Below are 27,455 nucleotides of genomic sequence, written 5' to 3' on the forward strand. Positions count from 1 at the left end.
TGATTTGAAAGTGTTCCAGTTAAAATATTTACCAAAGGAATTAAGTTTAAAAATAATTTTCATCTTTATGTGTCTCCAAGACTAGACACTGATCCAGCCAAGAGAAAACCACACTGCACACAGCAGACAATCCTAAACAGCGTATCAGAGCACTGAACACCTCCCCTTCCTTCACCAGAATGGGAAAACAAAAACATTTTGCTAGAAAGGGAGGAAAAACTAAAGATCAGGCTAAAAGCTACTAACAACATATCTGAGTGTTTCATAGATAAGATAGGAAGGAATGAAATTAAATGCAAAATTTGAATTTTCCTGAAGATTCAGAAAATAAAAATTTGGGGATGAAAAGATTGGGGTATTCTTAAGAGCTACTTCAAAAAATAAAATGCATGTGTTTAGGATACAATGGTGCTTAATAAGCATTAAGTACATAGGAACATTAGGGGGATGGCACAGAAAAACACCCTAATTAATCCAATTGGATTCATTTTCTAAAATGTGTGCAATTAAAAAAAAATCATTAGCAACAGCTATTTGCATACTGCAGAGGACAGAAATTATTTGTAGTCACAAATACACTACATCAAATTATAATTGCACTTGCACACATGAAACCTAATTAATTAACCTAATTAAAGGGGCATCATGTGGATTCAAAAGCAATTACACAATAACTGCAGTGTTTCAAACAAAATAGTCCACAGGATTCCACAAAATAGTCTACCTAAATATTTTTTCAAGTTGCTTGTTGACAGAGATTTAAAACTTGGATTTGCCCATTAAAAAAATAAAAAAAGTTAATCAAGTGAACCTATCAACATTTATCATTCTTTTGTTTCCCCTAAGAAGAAAGAGAGTCAACCCAACACGCTCTTCTGTCCACATGAGGTTCCTGCTGTTTAACATGTACATCACAGCAATCAGCTGAGACTTAGCATGGCAATTCTCTCTGCAAAGTTAATTATAAGGCTGTGGATACTAAGAATTTATTTTTTACATATGAGCATTGCTTAGGTCTTGATTTTACAAGAGTGTGTAAAGCACATGTGGCATGTCCTGCCACATCAAGGCTCTTCTGCAACACACTTGGAGCCAGGAAGATGTATCTGGCAAACAAAAGCCTCTAGCTGTGGAGTAAATCCCCCACCAAACAGGGAAAGAATGGTTTACTTTGATTTTCCTTGGAAAACATATACCTCATATCTTAAGCTTGTTTTGGAAATATGGAATTAAAAGATTCCTTTCCAGAGTCAAATCAAACAGAACTGAAGAAAAAAAAAGTGAGGCTAAAGCACTGCTCTTGACTCATATTTATAAACTGGGGGATTTATCAGCTTCTGGACTCAGGTCCTGCCATCATGATCCAGAATAGCTGGCTTGCATGTGAATTCTTTTTCAGGGGTTTTTGTAATGATTTGTACAAAATATACAATTATAAAATAATTTGTCTTTGGGATTGCTGCAGAAAGGATGGCACAAGCCAATCTCCCACTGTACTAGCAGCATGCACAAGGTCAAACCCCCCTCTGAGTGGCAATCCAGGACTACAGAGCACTTAAATGTCTCAAAGCCTGCCTTATGGTGGTGCCTCAGAGGGGATACAATCAGCTCATCCTGTGAAATGTCAGTGACTATAAGCAATTATTACACACTTTCATGCAACATATGATATATATATATACATCTTGTATTTATCCAGAGACACTTATTTGCTGCTACTTTGCATATTGTTGCAGATCAAATCAAACATTACATTTGAGAAGGGTTCCTGGCCTCTGGAGCAGTACAAAGCAGGGCTCTCTAGAGCTGTATTTGCCACCAGTGAAGCTTTTAGGTATGGGCAAATGGACATCATTCCTGACCAAAACTATGGATGAGAAAACAATTGATGCTCACTTGGATCGTTACAGCAAAAAGGGAAGCAAAGACAACTCTATTTGTTGCTAATATTTCAAGTTTGGCTGAGTTCATGGTTAAACAATATTTTCATAAAGGGCTCAATGTATGGCATTTTAGTGTAAAAGACAGTAAAACATTTATACAGCTTCTCTTAAGTGCCTTAACTTGACCTGAGACGAGGTCAGTGGAGATATGCATTTTTAAGGGGAATGCAGTTCATTTTAACCACAGTATTATCTACTCATTTTTTGATGTATGAATCGTCTTGTGGGACACACACTTATCAACTTCTCCTGTTCCAGAGGACACTATGACTCTGCTGAACCTTTCAGGAACTTTCAGACATTGCAATAGAAACTGGACTGACCTGAACTTCCTATGCTGGGTCTTGGCTTGGGCTATCATGACAGCCCTGTGTGAATGCCAAGGCTAAGTCATTGTGCATGCACAGTTTGCACAACACCCACAAAGGATGATGTCATGAACACAGGAGACAGTCTATACACAGTCACAGAGAATGGCAGCTGGAGTCAGCTACAAAATTCAGAATTGGAAATTAGGTAAGTGTTTTCCAGAGGGTGAATGGTTAATCACTAGGAAAAAATATATTAAGAGAAAAGATCCATTCTTCATTTTCACCTTCTGGAGAGTTTATCTTAATCAAAAGGTATGGTTTAGAGGAGTGCAAACTATTTAAATCATTGGGAAGGTTCAATTTAATGTAACTGTGACAGATGGTATCTGTGCCACTAAAAATTCTAGTCCTAAACCCTGAGTTTTCTTAAACAAGGGAACTTTAGGCAAACAGGCTCTGAAAGTTCAGGCAAAAGGCAGAAGATTCTGTATATAAAATATCACCACATTTTATAGAGAATAAGAGAAGTGAAATACAAAGTCTAGTTAAAATTATAAAATCCAGCACATATACACCCCAACATCACTTAATTTCACAAAACAATGAATAACACCTTAAACTCATCTTTTGTTTCCTAGATAGTAAGACCTAAAAAGTTTCAGTATGAACCAGAACTGTCATTCATTTAATGTTGATAGTAAAAAATCTATGGATGAGTCAGGCAACTTAAATTCATCTTTTCAGCTTGTAAGAGATGTTGGGTATAATTTCAAAATTATACACAGCTTCCTTAATTTCTCTTTGATTCCTTAGGAGTAAGGCTTGTTCCAAAGAGATCTACTGTAATAACCAAATTTTGGATGAATAGAGACCCTTGTTGGAGGTTTATAAATGTCTAGCATATCATTGAGACAAACTGTTAATTACATTTTAATGATGCCTAAGCAGTCAATTGAAACTGAAAGAAATTTTACTAAATAGCATTTATTAAACAAGAAGCAGGGAAACCTTGAAATTTAGGTTAATGACACTATAATCACCAGAGAGAGAATTTGTCTCCAAAATTACCACACTCTCTCATTAAACTTTTCAGAATGAAATGTATTATTCAATACCTGATTCCATGCAAACAAATGGGGCTAAAGCACTACAACACACTGCAGTGTGTTCCTAACTCCATGGGGGCCAGGGTCAATGCAACACTTGCTTGAGGGAGCAGGTGCTCAGGACACCTGATGTACCATTAGGACCTGCTACTGCAGTACCTGGCAATTTGAAATGTCATGCATCTTTATCCCTGGGATAAGGGCATCCTTCTGGAATTACTGATGAAATTAAATACATTTAAAAATACAAAATTAGAAATTTAGCATTTTAAGCATTTTTCAGTTAAGAGGTACCATGGATATAATTTTAACATGAATCTGTCCTTTTATAACGACTTGTATCCAAACTAAATCAAAGCTACTAGCAGAGGTGGGTGAAGATCATGACTACTAGCACAGTACTCATATATTGATCACACTGATGAACCTGACTTCTATTTCACAGCAAGGAGAGAATCCTTGTTTTCCTGCACCAGAAGCACCACTGAACTGTTTGCTGAGCTGTTAATAGGGCTGAAAGCCTCTTCACTTTACTTGCACCCCTCAAAGGGAAACACAATTTTAGTATGTGGTATTATACTTGTTTCATAGAAGAGAGAATTGGCTCTGGCATCTCTGTTTCAAGGCTTTTTGTATTGTTGGGGTGCTTCTTGCAGGGGTTTTTTGGAGGTTGTTTTTGGTTTTGTCTGCTTTGGATTTGGTTTTTATTGGTTTAAAGGGAGTGACAAAGCCAGCATAAGTAAAGCTGTCTCAGACCTGAAATGTAATACAAAGTAGTACCTCTCAGCTTTAGCCTATACTTTTCCCATCCTGTTGGTGGGTTTGGCTCTCTTGGGCTTTTATGTCCTAATCCAAGTCAGTTAGGAATGCTTACAAGGTGCTCTGTTCTGTGTTGCAGTGACTGTGCTCACTGTCTCTGAAGGGTTTGTAGAGCAGTTTTGTTTAGCAGTAAAGGAGGAATTGACCACTGGGACTTAAATCATACTGCTATAGATCTTACTGCTACACCATGAGCTGGAAAATATTACTCTCAATCTTCTCTCATTATGTCTTAGAAAGACCTTCCACACATCCCCACCACCATTAAGGTTACATGGCACAGATTCCTCATGTGCACTACACAGTTCAGTAACCTGGCACCTACTGTGTGTATGGCAAGGCTGCTTCCAGAAGGAATTAGGCATTGTCAAGAATTGGTGCAAAGGAATGTGACCCACTGCAACAAACTTTTCATTTAAACTACTTTCTGGACTTTCTCAATTTAATATTTTCTAAGGTAAGACATACAAATAAATGACTGATATTCAAGACCCAATTGGACACAATCCTGTGCCATGACCCTCCTTGAGCAGGGGAGTGGACCAGATGACCCACTGTGGTCCTTTCCAACCTGACCCATTCTGGGATGCTGTGACTGCATTTCTTACAAGGAGGTGTTCATTCTCTTACACTCTGCTGATAGCTTGGCACCCTAATGACTGCCAAAATTCAGCAGAATCTCCTGTATAGCTCTAACACAATGGGTTACATTTTTTCCTATTTTATGGTTCCTCTAAAACGATATAACATATACATACATATATACATAAACTAGCAATAATGTATGTTAACCTTTCTGCAGTTCTGAGGATTCTAAAGTGAGAAACAATGAAGACAGGCAACCCTAAAAGGCACAGGGGAAAAATTAAATTTCTTCATGAGATAGTTGTAGAACACATACTTTGAATAAATAATATACTGTTCAGACTAATAAAATAGTCATAGTCACAAAGAAAAGATTCCTTTCCTTCCAGCAGAGGACACTTTGATTACATCTAATCCATAAAGAACCAAGGACAGACAGACACAGGAGAAAAAAAGGAAAGATTTGAAAAGTAGAAAGCATGGGATTGTGTGAGATTGGACAGAAATTTATTAACAGATTATCTGCAAACCCCTTATTTACAGACCCAAAAGTTGGTAGGCAATCTGTAGATGAAATAGTCATGTTTGCAGTTGTGAGTGCCAAGTCTTGTTATTTTACCCAGTTTAATGAGCTAACAGATAAGAAACTGAACAAAATGAATGCATTTGTCCCTTCAAAATTGTTTCAATACTGTGATACATTCAGCCCTCAGAACTGGAAGGTACATTGGGACTTAAAAAAAAAAAAGGCTGCTGAAAATAATATTATATTCTTTATGAATGGTAATAATGGCCTCAAAGATGCCTTCTAGATTTAGTAAAAAACACCATGGTAACACAATCTACATCCATATAGTTCTAAAATTATTGATTATGTATAGATAAGAAATACAGGGACACGACTCATCAACTGTAACATCCCTGTGAATGCTATTTTGAGTCTTAATTGAATTGAAAACATTTCTTCTCTTGCAGCTAGCACAGTGACTGCTTCTCTAATTGCTAAATTGAGGCTGATTTAAACAGAATGTTTGCATTTGTACATTACATGGATGTGTACATTTAAAGTTATATTTCATCAAGCACTTGACACAAAAGTAGCGATTAAAAATATTCAACATAAAAATTTAAAGAGACGTTCAAACATTATCCCTAGATTCTTTGGATTAGAACTGAAAATTCTCTTGAAATTCAGCCAAGGAATCTTAAAAGAGTGAAACCCACCTGAAAACCCAGAAAATTTTAAAATGAGGCTTTCAGAATCCAAATAATAGCATTAAAGTGAATGGTCATGGATGAAATAAACCTATTTGTTTGCAGAATGAATTTGCAAAGTCAGTTTCAAGTACCGTCTTTTTCTGACACCCTCTAATTACACTGTAAGTGCAATGCTGCCAAGAGGTTTCTTTTGTGTTTGCAGCCTTATTTTATTAGTTCTTCATAGCTCCTGGCAGCTGCTATGAGTCAGAGTACTGTTTTTACAAGGAGGTGCATGAAAGACAGCATTAAATTATTATATAATTGATGCAAACAAAAAGCTAGGTTGCTTTTTGTCTGCATTTGCTGACAGGCAAATAAACTGAAGCTGCTAGGGTTTATGGGGAACCTTTGACATCTAGAAACAGAAGTAACACTGTTCACTAGATAATACAAAAGAGATTTTTCACCCTTTTGAAAAAGAAAATCTACATTGTGATACTAAATAAGTATCTACTTCTTCAGAATTGCACTGAAGGAAAAAGCACAGGATTAATGACAATATGAAATGGAAAAATGTCTCTCATAAATCTATGTTCTTTCACAAATGAAATAATATTGTACAATTGACAGACTCTGAATGTTTTCCCCTATATTTTATATGCAGCTTTAAAATCTTTTACACTGCAAAGAAACATCACTACTAAAATGCCATAGTAGATGGTCTTGCTTCTCATTCCACATTTGAGTAAAACAATAAAAACCCTGATATTTGAATAAATTTTCAGCCAAAAAGTCACATAAAAACAGTACTCACTTTTTCTTTAGTCTTCTGTCCTTTTCTGCTTGTGTTCCAAGTTTGCCTAGTCCCAGAGATTCCTGAGCTGCTGCCTCTGTTTCCATGTAACCTCCTGGAAAATAAAACAAACAAAATCCCAACCATATTTTTCCTTCTCTCTCTTCTCTTGTTCCCCTCCTTAACCCTTCAATTCCCCTCCCACCCACCATCATCTATATTTGCTTCCTTAGGCTGTGACATCTGGTGTTTTTGGAGAACATCTATCAACTGTAGAAGTAAATTCTGACAAGCATTTACCAGATGTGAAAGAATAGTAGAGGAAAAAACATGTTTTCTCCTCTTTGTGTTTAGCAGAAATGTATGACAGGAGCACCCTTATCTCCTTTGCCTACTTTTCTTTTCCTCCTAAGACTCAGTCCCATGGTGCTAAGAAAACAGTGCTCTCACCATTTTTTAATCTTAGTTGAGAAATGTACAAATCGTGTTCTCTCAAATTGTCTCTCTACTATTGCCATAATGCAGCATCACCTAATGCGGTAGTGCTTAAGTCTTCATTTTGCCTTCATAGAGGGTCTTAGATGTCATTTTCCCTGAAAACTCCCAGACATGAGAGAAAGAATCTGTCAGGGATAAGTAAAAAGCCTCCTACCTCTCCCTGGATGTGTCTTGTAGGCACCGATATTCGGTCAAAGTCAAGGGAACTCGAATAACTCACACAGAGTGACAAAGGAAGCTTGCAGTAAGACATGTGGACCAAAATAAAATAATTTTATAAAGTAAGGGCATGACTGGTACTATCCACATGGCCACTGACATGACTTTCCTAGCACTGAAGTGGAAAATGATCTGACTTTTTTATCACTGCCCTGATTCAAAAAGAGGGGACCTGCTCATGGAGCTCAGTACAGTCTCCAGGCTCTGGCTTCACACTGCCCTCTCACCCCCACTTGTATGTGTACAGACAGAGGCCCTGCAGCACCCCTTTGAAGGCTGCCTTCCTCCCATGCTCCAGTTCAGAACGTGTGTAACTGGCATGACAAAGAAGACAACAGTGCAGAAAAATGGTGATGCTTGACTCTGTTTGAACATAGCAATTTCTTATTTCACAGCTAATGGATAGTGAACAGTTGTATGGTGGATGCTGGCATAATAAAAAAGCACAAAGCAAAATATTACTGTCCTGATATGTTGATTGTAATAATAAAATAATTCATAAATGTTATGAAGTGAAATAGCACCAGACCCTTTTACAAGCTAGATTTTTACATGCACGTCAATCAAGTGAGAACAAAAGCTACTAGTGCATCATGTCTATGACAAAAACTTAGAAGCTTGGCTTTAAGCTGTTCTTTCAAAGCAGGTGCTTGTCTAGACAGATTTTTACTTTATCAAAAGAGGACAGTACTGCAAGTCTCACAACGAGAATGATGCAACATCTCACAAATGCAGAAAACATGAAGGTATACTTTTTTTTTCACTTCATTTGCCTGTCAAAGTCTTATAGAATCCCATTAAATGCTTCTGCTGACTCTGGATTACATTTTTCATTCAACCGTCAACATACTACACCTTTCTTGAGAGAGCAGCTCTCAGTATGTTGGAGAGGGATGGGATGAGTGCAGTGCAGTGAGGGTTTATTACAGCTTGGAGAGTAGCTTGGGCATAATGCACTTCTCCATTCTCCAAATACATCTGGCCTTTGAATAACTGAGGGTACACCTCGTGTTGGATGTGGCCACAATAAATGTTTCCTAACAAGCTGACCCTTCCATTTGCCATGCAGATCAGCTTGCTTGGGCAACTCTAAAAACACCTGGAATGTATTGTTTGTTTTATGGTCTAGAATATTTAAAATGTAACATGAGAAGAATACAAAAGTGGTGCGTGCCAAGAGAGAGGAGACTGGCAAAGAAGGAAAGAAAAAAAGAAGGAAAGAAAGCGCACTTGTGCTCCCTGTAGCATTCCTTTTATTCCTTTTTCCTACTCCAAAGACTTAGACAAAACCTAAGGAATCTAGAAATCTTGAATCTCGATTCTAAGAAAGATCTCCTAAGGCATGAATGTGGCTTGGAACAATAAAGCTAATGGTTTAGTAGAGAAGGCAAAATTATCAAATAGTAAAAAAACCAAAATTCTGGCAAGTTTAGGAGTAGAAAAGAAATAATTTCAGGGTTTTGCAAGGAATACAGAACAAGGAAATATTTTGTGTAATAGCATGGCTCTGTTGATTTTAGTAAGAAAAGCCTGGAGGTTTCCTAAATAATACTGTTTCTTAAATTTAAGTGTATAAATAGGTGCTCTTGAAGAAGAGGTATTTTTCATATTAAAAAATGAAAGAAGCATATGTCTATATTAAATGAGAGTGTTTAATTGAAGCAAGGAAATAAATTACAATCTTCTATTGATTTTGCAATATAATTTTAGGTTATGAAACCCATGCAAATATTTTGCAGTGCCATAGTGATAGGACTTGCTATGTAAATTTCTGTGATGTAGTATCTTACTAAAAATAGAACTTCTAATTATATAGCTGCACAGATAACACATCTGTGGTGAAACTGAGTCAAGTACTACCATGACTACTCTTTTTAAAATTTCATTGTCCCTTGCAACTCAGGATATTCTACAATTCTGTGATACTACCATTGAATGGAAATGACCCCTCAATAAATGATTCTCTTTAGATATGTTAAAAATTAAGATGAGAAAAATTACTTGTAATTCAGCTGCTCAATGTCTTTTGAATTTCTAAAAAATATTTTGCTCCTGCCTTTTGATTAAATAACAGTCTTACTGTTCATTTTATACATGCTAGTATACCTTGGTTCCTTAAATAAAGTGTGCATTATATTGAAGTTTTGCTCTTGAATTAAAGAATGGAAGTCACAAAAAATTCATATAATTGCAAACCACTAATATCTTTAAGCAACTTCATTACGTAGTATGGGGAATTAAAAATAAGCTTTATCAAATTCTTTGTATGCGTTATTAATCATGGTGGGTATCAGGAAATTATTCAATTGCCAGATTTCATTGCTCCTGAGATAGTCTTTGAAACTGTTGTTTCATTTTTGTTCCGTATTCCAAACAACTACAGGGAGGACCAACACATTTATTGCATCTTTGTCCTCTATGTTCCTGACTTACTGAGAAATTGTAGATTATTAGGCATAAACCATCAGTATCAGTAAAAAAGGTTATATGGAATGTAAATGTGAATTTATAAAGTCTAACTTTAGATGCAGTCTAAAGTTTTATAATTAGCCATAAATGCAGATGGTGGCATACAGGTGTATTTGAAAGACTCTTTTACAGATTGTCATTTGAAAGATTGAATAAATCAGTTTTATTCTTTTCATAGTGAAAAAAGGGGGAATTCAGATGGCAATTAGAAATTAGATAGGTTTTTTTCAGGAACATATGGTTTTCACAGGAAGAGAGGAGAAAAGTTGGAGTATAAATGAAGAATACTCAGTTTTTCAATTTTACTCCGATACTTTGACCTCAGTACTATCTTTTTTATTCTGTACTATTTAAGAAATGGGTTTGTTAGTTGTGATAAGGACACGTTGCAAGAAAACCAGAGATTTTTAATTTCAGGCTTATGTTTGCTGCTTAATTGTTTACTGCAAGGCCTTAAAATACTTTTTACAAGTGTGACATGGTCACCCTGGCAGTAAAATTTAGTGTCTCACAAATTTGTATTATGTAACATCTGCATGACTAGGAAAGAGCCAGTATTTCAATTTTAGTGACACATTCATTACAATTTGATACTTGTGTTGGCATGTGCCCATATAGAAATAGGCAGAGGAAAATTTTTGCCAGGAGTAAAGTAGAATGAAATAGTCTCAGCAAGGGAAAAGGACAGAAGTAGGGAGAAAGCTAAGCACTACTGTGAACAGCATAATTGTAAAAGTAAGAGTTATCCTGAGGACATTCAGCTATAGGCAATAGAGGGCATCTATCAACACACTGAAATCTGAAAAGCAGCTATGCATTGTTGCAAGGACCTCCTGTATCACATAGGTACACCACTTATAGCCATTTACTGCTAATTAACTTCTCGCCTCCTCTTTATGTGGTTATTCAACAATACAGTGTTACCATTGCTTCCCTAATTTAACAGACTGTTGAAGCACCAGGTTCAGTGAAGATGGTGACTCCAGTAACTTGTGCCCAAACTCTCCTTTCATTTACGTTATGGTCATGTCAAACTCATGACAAATATAACTGCTGATAACAGTGAAATTTAATGGGAAAGTTGTGCCAGACAAAACAGAAACATGAGCAAATTGGAAACTGGAAAAAAAAAAAAAAAGCAAAATTAAAAATGGAAAAATGGCAGTGAAATGGTGACCTTAGCTTGTTACCACTAATTCCTTACTGAGCTGTCCAAGTCGAGCCTTCTCTTTTTTACCGAACAATCGCCCTATTGAAGACTTGATTCCTTTCTTCTTGGGAGCTTTGTGCAGGGAGTCCTGACTGCTGCTGACACTGCCAAGACCAATGCTTTCTGGCTCCAGTGAAGCAGGCAAACTACTGCAAAATGATAATAAAGAAATAGAATCAATAACATGTCAACTTTTTTATGTTCTTCTGAGCAGCTCTGCAAATAAATTAATTGGTTATAATTTAGTAATGATCTCCCAAAAAGTGAAACAATCACATCTTTAAATTATTTGACACAACATATAGAGCAACAGAAGACCACATTTCCTCTGTCAGGCAAGGCTGAAAATTAATATTTTTGCTTTGCTAAGAACAATTCATGAACAATACACTAGTCAGCATTCCGATTTTATTTCTAGGATTTGTAGCATTGCTGCTTCCAGTAGTCATCAAAATTGTACCTCAAAACAGAATTACCCAGCACGTACTTTAGCACTGATAAATATTTTCAGGGTCTTTGCAGCAGACAATGGGTAGGGTTTTTTCTCTCATTACATGAGAAACAGGGAAGAAATCATGTAATTTTGGAATAGTTAAACAACATGACTTGAAAACAATAACATGTGGTAAACCCTGAAGTACCAACCCATGTTACAAACATCTTACCTTCTGGCATCATTGTGGTACGAAGAAGGAAGGGTGTGAGTCATCCTGATGGCTCTGGGTGTTGGAGGGGGAGAAGTTTCACATTTGATTGTGGCTTTATCTTCACGCCCATCTTCTTCAACTACTGCAATCTGATGGAGAGAGACTCCAATGAGAGCATATTAGCTTTTCAAGAATGTTTCAATACACACCTCATGAAATTGTCAAGTGGGCTGGAACACGTAAGATTTCAAGTGCAATGCTTCTAGCAAATTGTAAGGCTTTTTTTTTTCTTTGAAATATGATGTTGGGAAAAAAAAATTCTAAACCTGGCAGATGAAAACATATATTTAAAAGAAATGAGACTATGCTTTTGGAAGTAGTTCATCCCTTCTATGCTGAAGAGGTTGGTGAAGGTCAAAACATGAAGACAATCTTAGGTGTAAGTGGGTCCCTTGCAGTAAACAGGATTATTCAGGTTAACTAAGTTTCTCAGGGGTGTAAGAGAGAAGGTGAATACAGGCATAAACATAACCACTCTCTGCACAGTGAGTTACCAGAATGGTCAGTATGCCAAACAGTAGACATGGAGAAAAAGCAATTTTGTCAGAGCATTATAATGATTCATCTTAAATAATGTCATGGAGTTTCATCATCAGTGCCAGTTTTGTAAACAAATTTATATTGCGCCAGAATATTTCAAGGAATCTCTCTGTAGTTCCTCCAACAACAAGAATGGCTGAAATACATTTGAATGTAGTGATTTTTGTGTCCATACTTCTTTAAAAATAAGCATTCCTTATTTAAGTTTGTGCTGTTGAGGCTGCTACTCCAAGATATCACTTAGTGGGCCTTGATTCTGTGGCTTAGCTGTGACCCCTGGAAGCCATTCCAGGTAGGATTAATGATTATGTTCAGGCATAGAATGAAAAGGAGAGAAGGGGATGCAGTTGCTGGCAATGGACCCCAGTAAAGATTTAGTTATTTAAAGAGCAGAGGAATGTGATATATGGGCTCTCCCAACTTTAAAAAACCCCAGTATCATACCTTTCTTCGATGCTTCCTTAGGTCACTTGGCTTAGATTGGCAACAGAAGTGGAAACAACAAAAAATAATGATTAATAAATATTATTAAAGCATTAAAAAATCCCTCACATTTGTTGTCCTCACATTCATGAAGTGTGAAGTAAATATTAATCAATCTCCATATTATATACTAATTATACACTTGATTTAATAATGTAAAATAACCCCTGAAAAATATGTCATTCTGGGAAAGTAGGTTTGGGTATTTTTCCTAAAGTTACACTCTCCTTCAATTTCATAACTTAGCAAAGAATTTCAAGCCTATAGTATCACTTTCTGAGTTTTCATATAAGTACTTACATTATCCCCAACAGAGATTTTTTTTTAGAAGTTTTATCAAATATTACAAATATATTGGTATCCCACCAAGTAAAACCACAAAATATCATCACCAAATACCATGACTGAAAAAATTATAGGCATTTTCTGGAAATGAATACATATTCACCTATCTTCTACAGTATTACTTGGCAGCAGCAGAATACTAGAATGGGTCTTGTGCAACCCCCTTTGCATTTTTATTTTTGGTAGATGTCTTGTAGCTCACACTGAACCCTGCATCTGCTCTCAGATCAGTATCAGAGTTGTGCATCTTAAAGATGTTGACACACACTATCTTTAAATATTTGACAGATGTACTGTTTCTTTTTGTCTAGGATCAAACTTAAATTCCTTGTAAATCCCTTTCCAAATTGAACCAGAAATTTTTGCAGGTGTCCTCAAAGATACAGCAATGTTAGAAATTATTTGCACAGTAGTTTCATGGTGATTTGATGTCTATGTGTGAGACATCTGTAATATTGAAATATAGCAGTTAAATGAATTACTGGAAACCAAAGAACTCATTTCATTGTGTATGATATATGGTCATGAAGAATGTATAAAAGCATTGCAAGTATAAAAGAGTATACCAAATATAAAAGTATATCAAAATATAAGAAGCAGTGGAATGTCTGATGTCTTCTAGACATTTCCTGGAAGTTTAAACTCAGCAATAGCTCCACAGACTATTGTGTAATAACAGCATCACTTAAGAACCTTTCATTAGTAAGCATTCTTTACATACAAGTAATTCCAGTGAGCAGTTCTGTTTCTTAATAATTCCCCAGCCTGTGTGCTGAAGGCCCTCAGCAATCCTGTCACCATGCCCTTAGTGAATCATGCAATGCTCAAAACCACTATAACAAAGCCCAAAGACACCAAATGTCCACATTCAAGAGAATTTGCTATCTGTATAGATGATGAAGATGTGAATGAAGAATTAGAGAGATGAACCAGTCATACAGTGAAAAGATTAAGTACTTAATACAAGAAATATCACATCAAACACTGTCATAAGGTTTCTTACCAGTGTCATGACCCCCATTCTGTCCATCTCCCTGGCTGGACTGCGAGGGGTGAGTTTGGGAGTTGAGTGTCCGCTGGGAGGAGATGAGCTTGCAAGTGATGATGCTGTCACTGAGCCAGTAATGGAGGTACCTTGGTGGACTCTGGCTAGATTTAAGCCTTCCAGACTCACACTGGCCACTCTGTTCTCTATCTCTTCAGCACGCAATTCTGTTGACTCTTTCTCTTCTTGGATTAACCTTATTAAGTAAAAGAAGAATGCTCTTGTTGTATTTGTCTCTTCATATCCCCAGAACAAGACTAGAAACCATTTAATTTCAAATGAGATTTGAAAGTAAGAGCAAACAAAAATGAATAAAATAGATAACTAAAAAAAGAACCTTTTCCAACATTATTTTCCTAATCACCAGTTATCAAATTATTTTTTTCAACTCCTCCATCTTCAAAACCTATTTGAAGAATGTGTCCAACAGCAAGGCTTGATGTATGACATTTCAGGAATATTGGTTCCTTTGCAAAGGAGCTAGAACCAGACAGGGGGGTTAACAATCCGATTTACTACAGATAACTAATTCCAAGCTTACGTTGGCTTCATCTGCTTATCTTTTGCTAAATCACAAAGTTAAGAGTCAAATGAAATTGGGCCTTTAAGAAGGGAATTGCTAAAATAATCCTTATTAATAAAACAAGAGAACATGTAAAGCAAATTGTCTGTTTTACCCCATCAATTTGATGAAAAAAATGATAGCTGTTTCTAAAGCCCTGTGTTTTTAAGTGAATTTCATTAAAATCATTTTCTTGTTAGCAAGCAATAAAAATTTCTTAAGCATCTATCACCTCAACGGGATGCTTCCATTGGGTTCTTTAGTTTTGTTTTTCAATTGTGATTGCACATAGAATGGAAAAATGTCTTTAAAATAAAACATTTGTTTATAAGTCCTTTGCCCATAAACCTGTGGTAGGAGTAGTCTTTTTTCCACAGAGAAGGAAAAATTATGAGAGACCAATGTTAAATGAGAGAATACAAAGTCTGTGGAGGCTGAAACTGTGAACCAGACTTTTCTGAGTGAAATTAAGCAAGCACAATAATTAAACCATAATATATTAAAAAGAAAAACCTAAAAAACTCCTGTGCTGTGATAAATCTTCTTCCCTAACATCAGTTTCAGAACTTGTATAAAACACCTGCAGCTCTTTTTGAAAGAATGTAAGGAAGAAACTTAAAGGCCAATAATATTTTGAAAGGGAATTATAGCAACGTTTTTCATTTTAGAGATCTAAACCCTGAATAATCTTGTATAATAAAACAAATCTAAGGCAAAATACATTTTTAATATCTTACGAGATCTCAAAAATTTTTAAAAACCCTTATCATGCTTGTCAATTAAAATAAAACAAACCAAGAAAATATGAAATGCAGTACAGTTTGTAAGACTATTCTTGCAGAATGATTTTCCTGAACTGCATAAAAAAATTTACAAAATTATATATCTGGTCCTTTATTAATAGTTGCTATGATAATAAAAGCCTATACTTTAGTACAAGATTAGCAGTTGAGAAAATAAACTACTCTCAGTAGACTTCCAGTGAAAAATGGCTGTATAAAAACGCACCCTTGCTTCCCTTTAGAGGTAAAACTCTATCTAACATCTGAGGCAAGACCCTGGATAACAGTGACCTGATTCAGGGTGGCACAAATAATATCCCAATATGTCACCTGCAAGTATTGTTCCTTGTGAAAGCCCTTTACTGTATTACGTAGTAAATTACTATTAAATTTACTTAGTAAATTACTTAGTAAATTAATAATAAATTAATATTACTATTACTAGTAAATTACTAGTATTGTTTAAAAACAAATATAAATGTTGCATCTACAGCTTCCTGAGCTGGCCACAGTGCTGACTTCTTTGTAATAAAAGAAAATATGGATAAGGTTCTGTCTTTTATGTACACTGAAGGAGATTATACTTACACTTATTCATTTACCTTCCCAACACCAAAATATCACTTAGACTCTGTATCTTGACAGGTGTAGGAAAGAATTGAGAAAACAGTGTAATTCTATCTGAACAAACACATTCTGGGACAGTAAAAAATGCAAAGCTCTAGATTTATAATAAAAGGTTTTTCCCTAAACAGAAAAATTATTCAAATTCAGTATATTCCAACAGAGTTTTTCCTTTAAAGTTACCTTGATCAGAGAATGTTTTCTCTTTTTTTTGCCAAATCAGTCTGTTTTGTTTTGATTATATTTCTAACCACAGTATTTCTGTTTCTAGTATTACCAGAAAGTCCCTAACACATTTACTATAATTTCCTTCATCTCCTTCCAGGAAAACAATTGCTAATGAGAGGATGTTTTTCACACACCAAGTTTTTTTGAAAGTTGCCCTTACTGAAAAACATGTAGAATGCTTTAGTCTTGAAATATGGTTTTATTTATAACAATCACTTCATTAAAACATGTCATTTGATTTTCTACCACTCCATTAAATTTGCACAGATATTATTAATATATATTCTATTCATTACCTATATCCAAGCACTGTAATCCAACTTGGAACAGGAAAAATCATATTCTGTGTCTACAGAGAAAATCAAAACCATGTCTTATAACACATGGCTTATATAAGATTTAACATAGGGATAGTTGCCAGAAGGAAGCATGAAGAGCATAGAAATAAAATATTTCTGATAGGAGGCTGTTACTGAGCAAGTGGAGTCATGTATAACAGTGAAAAAGACCTTGATAAAAGGACTGTGAACAATAACTTGTGAAATCTGCCATGTCTCAGCCTCCTCTAACTTACTTTTCTTCAACTGGACAACAGTTCTTCACTTGGAATGTGTTTTGAAAGAAATTTCTATGGTAGGAAAGAAAGACTCAGTTCTTATCTTCACGCAATACTCTCCTCTGGAAAGCAGACACATTATCAATCCTCTAAATGAACAAGCTGTTTCCTAACTGCCATGAATGGCACCTGAACTCAAGCACTATAGGAAGCTTGAAGCTGCAGCCCTAAGTGCACCACAGCCGGTTCAGGCTACATACCTGATTTCTTTATTGATTGCATCCAGCTGCTCCTGGAGCATCATGGCCAGGGTCTGGGCATCGGAATGGCCACTTGGTGACAGCAGGTCCATGGAGCTGAACAGCGTTTCTCTGTCGTCGTCATCGATGTCCGACATCTCGGTGTCGCTTTCGAACGGATGGCTGCTCAGGACACCAATCTGCTGAGTCCTGTTCCACTCGTGGTCGCCAAGGGATTTCACCTGAGCAGGAATTAAAACACCTATGGGTTATATCAGGGAAAACTGCAAAGCTGAACTTCAAAAAAAATTGGAAAGGAAAGCAACGAACACTTCAAAATACTTATTCAGTTATAAGTGCTCCTTTAATGCTTGCAGTATTACTGCAAATTGCATAAAGTATTTTCACATAATTGTAATTTGGGTATCAAATTACTATAAGGAAAATTTATACAAAAAGACACTCTGGAAAGACAAATAATCAAGTATGTTTGAACTTTGATGTCTGAACCCAAACATTTTCTGCTGTCATTTTGTACAACAGTTCTCTGAGCAGGTATTGAAAAAGCCCTGCTCTCTGGGTTGGGTTTTCTTGTTTGGTGGGTAGCTTTTTCTGCTGTTGTTTTCTTCCTGGAAGAAAGCCCCACATACTCTAAGCTTAACAGCCTCAAACACATTCTCTTATCAGGGGATGTATGAGAAGAAATTGGGGATTAACCTTTGGTTCATCTCTGCGTACTCCCATCCGGCCTCTTCTAGGTCGCCTTATCACTTTAGTTGACCGATAGTCAGACTGGCTATCCACCAGTGAGCCCACTGAGTACCTCAGCTCTGTTGATGTGTCCAGATGAGGTCTATAAACAGAATTACATAAGTGCACTGAGAGAGTAATAGGAATATCAACAACAATCCAATGACTTTCAGTCTAGCAACACAGATTTTTTTTTTCCAACAAACTTTAATGTGTCACATAATAAATGAGAAAACCACATCACAAAACATAATTTAAAAGTTAAAAACTGAAATAATTTTATGAGAAAATTTAGGGAGAAACCAAATAATAAAACCTCTGATTTTTTTGAATGAAAGTATAGAAAAACTTATTGTCCAAAACTTTAACAGGAAAAAGCACATTTCAGGATAATTAGAACTGGCAGCTGAATGTACTCTCCTGTATATTCATAAATATGCCCGAGGTTACTCTAAGCATGTTACATGTTCATGAGTGAACATATTGATTAAAGCTTTCCTGCTGTAAGTCTATGCTCTACATTATGAAAATATTAGTGAACTGACCTGTGATATTTAACCTTGTTTAGGAATTACTAATCTTTATTTGATAACACTTTCAGTGCTTTAACCCCCAATTTTTCCTGTAGCCCTGGTAAGTCTTGGGATATTGCAGTGAGACTTATACAGGATGACTTCAGCACCTCTTTTCTGGTTAACAAACAGTGGTCCCTGACCTCTTTGTCCTTAATCAAACAGCAGCACCAAAAGTTCACTGCATGGTGCAATAAAAGTATCCTAACCATGGGCTGTAGAACCAAGGTGGAAGAGCAAAGGCTCCAAGCACCATCTGAGAATTCGACCGCAGAAGTAGAAACCTGAACAATTTCCGTTTCTTAACACACCTGCAATCTCCATATAAAAATACACGAATAGCATGATCACAGTACAAAAATGAAATGTAACAAAAAACCCACAGAGGGAAGTGATTGTTTTTATCTTCTGTGTACAGTAATTGTCTCAATAGAACTTTGTTCTCATAATCAATAATATTTGGCAGTTGTGAAGCAAGCTGGCAGGAAAAAAGAAATAGTCCAGGTTCCAGTCTCTAGTTGTAGATATTCATCTGCTGACCAGCTTCATTATTTTCCTGAAAGCACAAACTCCAGCCAATGCAGGATTGAATACAGGCTGATAATAGGAAGAATTTAATGCTCAGAGCTTGCTGGGTCTGAGAGAGTTGGGAGCTTCATGAGGTCAGGTTGCATAAGGGAAAATACACTGTTTAGTGGAACCTGCTGAATTCCCAAGATATTTAGATAGATTATCAAGTTCAAACAGCTCTTTGACAAGGGCTAATCAGCTCCTGTTTACAGAGCACAATCTAACGATATTCATCTACCCAGCAAGAACAGCTGCTGCTCTCCAAGTATGCTCTAAAAACCAAAGCTGCTGTTGCAGCAGCTCAGTAGCCTCTGTCCTAGCAAGCACTTTCAAGAAAAATGTGTTGTGTGCCTGTAGTCACATTCCCAAGGGAACAAAAATTCAAAAAGCTAAAAGCATCGCATTGTGAATTTCATCAGCTTACACTCCTCTACATATAGAAAATTATTATTCCAAGAAATAATAAAAGGTTGAGGGAGAAACCATGTCCAGGTACTGAGTAAGATGTCTGAGGACACCAATGGGCAAGAAACAGCTGATGGAAAAAAACCCAATCCATTGAACAAGAGTAACTTTAGATGAATACAGTGCTCCCAATTCAGTCTTGGTCCATGAGCTTTGTCTGGTAGGTGTGCTGGCAGGTTTTAAAAACTAATATGTTGCTTATTATAAAACAGGACATGGCACACAGTTATCAATAAAGCAACAGTTTAATAGCAAAGGACACTTTTAAGCAAGAAGAACTTTCTAGAATGATAAATTCTTTGCAGCTGTTTGTTGTTATTTTTATGGCATTTTTCTCACTATTCTTCCCATATTGATTTTCCATCAAAAAGAGGCACAATGTTTAATGTCTGATTATGATGTTTTCAGATTTCCCTGAATAATGTCTTCACATTCAGCTGAAGTTCTGTGGTCTTTTGCTACACACTAAGTACAGCTGAGTTATGCCTTGCTAATAAAGAAAAAGAAAATATATTATTTATAGAACAAATATGATCATAAATATGCTGATCAGTTTCAGCATTAAAGAGGATTGTTTCTAATTTATATTTAAGGTCTGGGAAATAAGTAGTATATTTGGATATACTTTTAAAAACATTTCATAATTTAAAAGACTTTTTTTAATCTCCATAGTATTTCAGTGTATACTCACTGATGTAAGGCCCTGCTTACCTATGAAAAAGGTGAAAAGCAACAATAATAATAACTGCACAGATTTTACATTTGAAAAGAAATACATGGCTACATTCATGCGTGGCTTGAACACATCCCTTCTGTAAATACTTGCCATTTACATTTACGTCTATTTCAACTTAAAGTGAGAAAACTTTTGTCACAAAATATTACCTTGACAAGGTGGGTTCGATTAAAGAGCCAGCCCTCAGTTTCATTTGATCCAGTTCAGACCTCAGTTTCTCAATTTCTTCAGCAAGTCTTTCCTGGAAATGAGAAGAGTAAGACATACTTACTTGTGATACAAAATATATTTATTTTATGAGATATTGTTCTTGTACAGTTAAACAGGAAAGAAAAGATATACTGAATGTAACACTGGCTATAATAAGAAAAGGAAGCTCATTTAAGTCTCACTACTACTAATGAGATGTACACATCAAAAGGAGGTGGTAAGGCACTCTGCTGTTTTACCACTGCCTGGATGTGTCAGAAGGACAAGTTTGTACTTGAAACTTATGTTTTTCCTACCCTAAAGGCAGGCACAGTTCATTGTGTGACTCATCACTTGCCCCACAGAGTGCAAGAGTAACAGTCGCACCCAATGATCTCTGAGATCATCTTTTCCACCCTACATGTGTTTATGACACTATGGGATTGCATACTGGCCTTTCTATTTACTGACAGAGACCCAGACTTAGAGAGAACTGCATTTCAGATGACTTGAACTGCAGCTGTATGTCTTGCTCTTGTTGAGTTGATGTGACTCTAGTATGAGGTGCTGCTGGCAAAAAAATGACATTTTGCCACAAAACTGGATTTTTGGAACTAACTAAAAAAACCCCTCTATTTACAGCTACCACTAGGGAAAACAGCACTGCTCCCAAATTCTACAAATAATTGTTATCTATCTAATAAAGTGAAATGAAAGCATTTTAAAACAAATTAAGAACAAGCATGGGATGAAGATATAACACTATTCTTCCTAGAGTTGGAAACGTTCAGTATAGCAAAAGGCTAGGAAAAGGCTTTTATATCTAAAATTAATATCTAAAAATAATGTATCTATAAATAATACTATCTATAAATAATATCAGTTTCAGTGACTATTACTACTGAATTATTAGTATATAATTACTGAAATAGTATTAGAGTATTTTTAAAATATTTCCTGATTGAACAGAATTACTGAGATGATTGATATTCTATTGGTAACACTTGCCAGTTACTTAAAGATTTTTAGTATCTGATGCTATGTCCATCTATCTGAAATTGCTTCATCAGATTCTTCATCAATGTGAAACAAATAATCCCTTCAATGGGGAACACTTAGAAGCTCTGGGATCAGAACATGTAGTGACAGGACAAGGACTTTTAAATGAAAGAGGGTAGGTTTTAGATATCAGGAATGGTGAGGGTGGTGGGGCACTGAAACAGATTGTCCTTTTGGGTACTTTAATCTTGCTGCCTGTCTCTACAGGTTACCTTAATGTAGATGAAAGTAAAAATTTTTTTAACAGATACCTCTTTTGTTATTTTTCTCAAAGGTCTGGATTTTTGATGCCATATAATGTATTTATATTAGTATAGAATAGAGTTATATTTTTAAAATTGGCTACAATTGCTTTCACAGGGATTTAATACATTGCAAAAACATTTTTGTGAATTTGAATGCAAATACATTTGTGCATGCTACTGCACTCAAGGCAGGAATAGCTTCAAAACAAAATCCTGTATCTGGGATTGGAATGTATCTTCTTGGAAGAAATATTTATAATCAGTTTGACTGCTGCACTAAACAGCATTAGGGGTTAATTTGCAAGGACTGAAGAAAGGTCACTTTCAGCTATATTTAGCATAATGCCACTGCACTTGTTAAGAAGAATTGCATAAAATCCAAAAATTACGTTCTTCACTATGAAAGTGCAGCCAGTTATGCATACATCTCTGTTAAATAAGGCTTTTTCAGAATTAAATCTGATAGAAGAAAAACTCCAAAGCCAGTAAAATCAACATGAATTTTGGTATTGCCTTCCTGAGGCTAGGATATCAACCATGAACTTCACTCAGAACAACTGCCAGAGACCTTCTAAGGCTATTTATTGCATCTAGGTGATTAAAGGAATCCTCACTTATGTCAGGAAGAGTTTCCATGATAGCTGGATAATTAATATTCCATATACATATTTCCAAATAATCTACATATTTTGATAAAACCAGATAAAATCACAGTATTTCACAGTACCTTATCATGTAAGGACTCTTCCAGATTTTTCCTGAAACTTTCAGATTCTTGAATCAAAACATTCTACAAATAAAAATAAGAGAAAAAAATAAGCAAGGAAGAAATTAGAGATATGTGAATGTAGTAGATATCACTATGTACATGTACAAGTTTACAAAGTTCATATATGTTAGATTTCAAAATAAAAATTCTTCAAGGCTTCAATTGGATTTTATACTAAATTTTAAATACCACAAGAATTCAAACATGTAGGAACACGTGTCTTCTAGACCAGCAAAAACTTTGCATCTTGGTTCAACTGAGCAAATGCCTCATCTTTACACCACCAATTCTCCCAATAACTTCTTTTGGCGAGCCCATCTCTCACTCCATATCACATATTTTTTCAATGATATTAACCAGAAGCACATCATCTGAGAAGTTCTGAAATACCTTCTGCAAAACACCAAAAGATTCCCCTCAGACCATACAGAAGGTGAATAAGTAGAAGAGGGAGGGATTAAAGAGGGCAAATACAAAGGTCAGTAGCTTTGAATTTTGCAGGACCACATTGTCTCACGTAGTAGAAAATCTTTAAGTAATATTCCCTCTCCAAGGCTAGATGCTCCTTCTCCTGTGGTGACAGCATTTTACTCTTCCCAGAGGAAGTGAGGTGAAATCAGCATGTTAAAACACTGAAATGATGGCACATCTAAAGTGGTCATTCCTCTGTTCTCATCCACCTTCTCTCACTACCTCATGCAGCCTGTCACATGAGGACATTGGTCCTTTCCAAGCTCTTCATCAGGCTCTTGGCTGACAAACACATGACTCAAAATATTCAGCATTTTTGCAGCTCGTCTGGGAAGACACTTGAGCCCACTCTTGAATTGAGAGTCAAATGAGTAAGTTGGACCACATTTGTGGTAATATTTGGTAATACAAAATCAGCATGATGCCTCCATCCTGATAAAAGTAGAACACATGGGAAATCTTTATTAAGCTTAACTTTATACTGCTGTTTGTACTGTACCTTTTCTTCAAGTGCTGCCATTCTCTCTTTTAAGTGTAGTTGCAGACGCTCATTGGATTCTGTCAAAAGTCTGTCTACAGTATCCGATAACCTTTTGTTGTGTTCCTCATTCATTTTTTCTCTTTGCCTTGCCTTTAATGTAGAATAGATGAGACAGTTTGGTAGGGTCCACAATCAACCAGTACAGATATGTATCATTGAAAAAAAAAAAAGTAGCTATAACCATCTAAAAGAATTTCATAGGAAATTTAATTACAGTTACTGATTAATGCACATCCATTTTTGTAACACCAGAATGCTTCCAACTCTGCAACTGGATGTAAGATGGTAAAGTAAAGTAGGAAGGTGCTGCTATCACTGCTACAAACAGAACATTTACAATTAGGTAGTTTTGGGTGCTGGAGTGCATAATGCAGCACTGTACTGGCAAATGAAAAGTGCACAGAAGCAGTTTGCAATGCACATACTCTTTGAAGTTCCTGATTCTTCTCTTCAAGTTGAGCTTCTAAGTGTCTCATACGTTCTTCAATGTTACCATGCCTTTCTTCTGCCTGTAAAAAAATAGAAAGACTCTTTCTGTAATTTAGGTGTCTTTGGAAGTTTTTATGTCAGTTAAGTTTAAACAAAACATAAAGCAAGCTACTACTAACTGCAAACTTAGTTTTCCGAAAATAAACTTTATTTAAACAGGCAGCTGAACAGCATTGCTTGAAATGTGTCAGCTACAAAGGCCTGTTACATCCAAGCATCAGCAAAACATTGGAGTTATTTATGAGCAATGAAATCAGCCAAATGTAACATGCAGACTGTGCATGGTTTGAACACAAACCTGCCATCGTAAAATTGTAAGCTCCTGAAGCACTGAACTGCACGATGGTTGATTATCAATTTAAAAAAAAAGTTTAATAAAATGAAAACAAATCAGATGGATTCTATTCAGCAATAGAAAGTAAAGTCCAGTAGGACTACCTTCCTACGTATGGAGATCATTTCTTGTAGTTTAGCTTCCATAACATATTGATAATCATCAGATGAGGTAGAAGAGGTTGGATCAGACTAACAAGTCAAGGAAAAGGAGAGGGACAAAATTGAAAAATCAGAACTAAAGACACTGACACTGAACAGAACACAGCACAGAATGCTTAAAAAAAAAAAGTGTGACTGAAAATTTAATACTTTTAGCTGACAGATTTTTACATGGAATAAACTACACTGATACTTGGTGAAAAAGATGCAGTTGATGTGGAGAAACTAAAAATAATGGAATGCTAAAGAAGCTATCAACCTACACATGGAAGTACAAGGTTAGTGATGGCTGGCTGATGACACATGACTACAGAGTGGATTCAAAGCGATACTGTCTAATCTAATGTTGTTTCTCTCTTTTTCTTTTTCCTTTTTTTTTTTGTTATTTTTCATTTTTAATTTTGGTAAAGTGAACACCAGTACCAGACCCTCAGAGATCAACATCATAAATTCCTGTATAATTCTTCTACCTTTCTTTAGGAATGATTACAATGCATAAATACTACGTAATGGATCAGTCAGTTGCACCACTATGAAATGTCATGGTACATTCCCTAATTTCTAGAAAACAGAAAGAATGCCAAAAGAGACAAGGCTCAAGCTTTCATATCCCATTCTAGAATACACTATATAAGGCCTTTCATCCAAATAAACAATATTGCTTTCATCCCTTTGAAAGGATCCACCCTGGTGGATCTCTTTGGAAGATCAAGGTAATCAGATAAAAGAAGAACCTATAAATAAAAATTCATTAATAATAATGGAAAGTTATTACTGAGTATAGAAATGGTAATCCAACCAAAGATTCATTACTATTTCTGACGGAAGCTGACCTTAATTAGGTCATTTGTGGCAAAACATGAATATTCATGCTATTGTCATATCAAACAAGTCTATATTATTATTCAAAAACTAAAAAAGCCCTTTTAAGAAAGGGAAATGCTACATTAGTTTTGTTACTATGGAAACAGGAATGTGCATAAGGCATACAGAGAGTGCTACTGATGACTGAGTTGTGAGCTCGCGGCTGTCAAATGCTATTTCACTCTGTCAGATTCACCCTCTCTCAAAAAGAGATCTGAACTCCATCTTTAGATGAGCAAACTTTAATGTGCACAAGATATACTAACTTTACAGCTGTATTTTTGTGAGACTACTTTTTATATGCTTATCTACTAAGGATTTATCAGATTAATCAGGAATAGGTATCAAAGTAGTGCCAGATGTTCATAATAACTTAAAATTACCCATAACTTTAATTCAGTAGTATTATCAGTACCAAAAGTTCATACAGAAAGCAATCCTGTGATCTATTAATTTATAAACATACACTGCAGCTTTTGATAAGAAAACATTCACATAAGAAAATTCTACTTTGTATAAATACAAGAATATTGCTTAACCTTGAAGACCATTAGTATTATTTTCATAGTATATTCATAAAACTCAGATTCTTACAAAATTTAAGGGAAGGTCTTTGTAACTAAACTAATTTAGAAGTGCAATTCTTGTTTCTGATCATGAAGTAGGCATATTGTGATGTACTTGAACTTATTTATTAGCTGAAATTTTTTTTTCTGTTTATTACAATTTGGACCAGCAACAATACTTCTATGGTCTTCTTCAACTTATCTCTCAGTTTTGCTTATTAGTTGGTTTCAGCACACCAGTGCTAATGCACTCCTTCCTCTCCCAGTTGGGTAGTTAGAGAGATAGGGTTGGAAAAGTTAAGTCTGTGTGACTTAAGAACAGATGTCTTTCCACAGAGTGACCAAGTTTTATCCTGCTCTACAGGGAATAGAATTTCCCCCTTTTCAAGAGCTGGCTGCAACATTGCTTCAAGGCCACTCCTTAATGCATTTCCAAGGGTCATGAGATGACTTGAAATCACCAGAGCTCTGGGAAGATTTAAGTAATTCTAGCTCTTTTGAAGCCATTTCCATAGAGGGAGATACAGAACCCATTGGGGGCACCTTCCTACAAAGTTAAACCCCTGATAAGCTGTATTAGCTGACTGCGAAACTTAAAAGCAAGTTACTTCAACATCACTGCTTGTGATGCCTTGAGAGGCCACCTAGAAGAGAGGCTAGACAGGGTTAAAGGAATAAAGTAGGTATTTATTAAAGTCCTTCAAAGGATGGGGCAGTACAAGAGCCTGGCCAAGGCTACACCCAAGATGAGTTTTTACACTTTTATAAGTTTTGGTCCATTTACATATTGGGGTTAATTGTACAATCACAGCTTCAGGTTATGAAGTCCCATCCTCCCGGATTGCTCTTCTCAATTCACTGTTGTTTATAACTTTTGGGCCTGTAGCTGCAATGGTGTTCTTGGTTCTCGGGCTGGAAAAGGATTGTTATGTTTAACTAAACTGTGAGAATTTGCTAACACTTTGTATGAAGTTCAGAGTTATATATTAATGCAGTACAGAACCTGGAAAAATGAAAGCTAAAGCTTAAGGCATCACGTTGATAGACTTAATTGCAGCTTAATGCAAAATATGAAGAAAACCAAAGTAAAACCACTAGGTTCAAAGGGATCTCATTCACATCCTCTGAAATGTGGTGCTAACCTGTCCTTGAAAATACAGTCTGTCTAGTTAGCTGTATAATTTACGCTTTTTTTTTTAAACTAAAATGTAAATTTTTCAGTCCAAACCTTGCTATAAAAGCTAATCTATCTAACAGATCTTTTCAATGCAGAAAATAATTCTAGTATTAGGTCTAACAATTTTTGGGAAAAAGAGAAGGAATGAAATTATTGTCAGAATAATTATGAATGTATATATGTTATTATGTTATCTGAATTCTTATATGGACAACATTCTTGAAAGAACACGA

General features: G+C 35.8%; 1 protein-coding gene across 3 annotated transcripts in view; it reads right to left on the reverse strand.

Moving 5' to 3' along the window:
* Nucleotides 1-27,455, reverse strand: part of PPFIA2 (PTPRF interacting protein alpha 2) — a 113,017-nt gene that overhangs the window by 28,203 nt on the left and 57,359 nt on the right. For all 3 annotated transcript variants that reach the window (XM_050988013.1, XM_050988015.1, XM_050988014.1), the window contains exons 8-18: nt 24,057-24,140; nt 23,590-23,721; nt 22,578-22,640; nt 20,507-20,598; nt 17,982-18,117; nt 17,286-17,506; nt 14,232-14,469; nt 12,845-12,874; nt 11,819-11,949; nt 11,148-11,302; nt 6,779-6,872 (exon numbers count right to left, since the gene is read on the reverse strand). In XM_050988013.1, coding sequence (XP_050843970.1) covers nt 6,779-6,872; nt 11,148-11,302; nt 11,819-11,949; nt 12,845-12,874; nt 14,232-14,469; nt 17,286-17,506; nt 17,982-18,117; nt 20,507-20,598; nt 22,578-22,640; nt 23,590-23,721; nt 24,057-24,140 — 1,376 coding nt within the window. The remainder of the gene's footprint in view (nt 1-6,778; nt 6,873-11,147; nt 11,303-11,818; nt 11,950-12,844; nt 12,875-14,231; nt 14,470-17,285; nt 17,507-17,981; nt 18,118-20,506; nt 20,599-22,577; nt 22,641-23,589; nt 23,722-24,056; nt 24,141-27,455) is intronic.

This window comes from Serinus canaria, chromosome 1A, assembly GCF_022539315.1.
Source record: "Serinus canaria isolate serCan28SL12 chromosome 1A, serCan2020, whole genome shotgun sequence".
In the NCBI taxonomy this organism is placed as follows: domain Eukaryota; kingdom Metazoa; phylum Chordata; class Aves; order Passeriformes; family Fringillidae; genus Serinus; species Serinus canaria.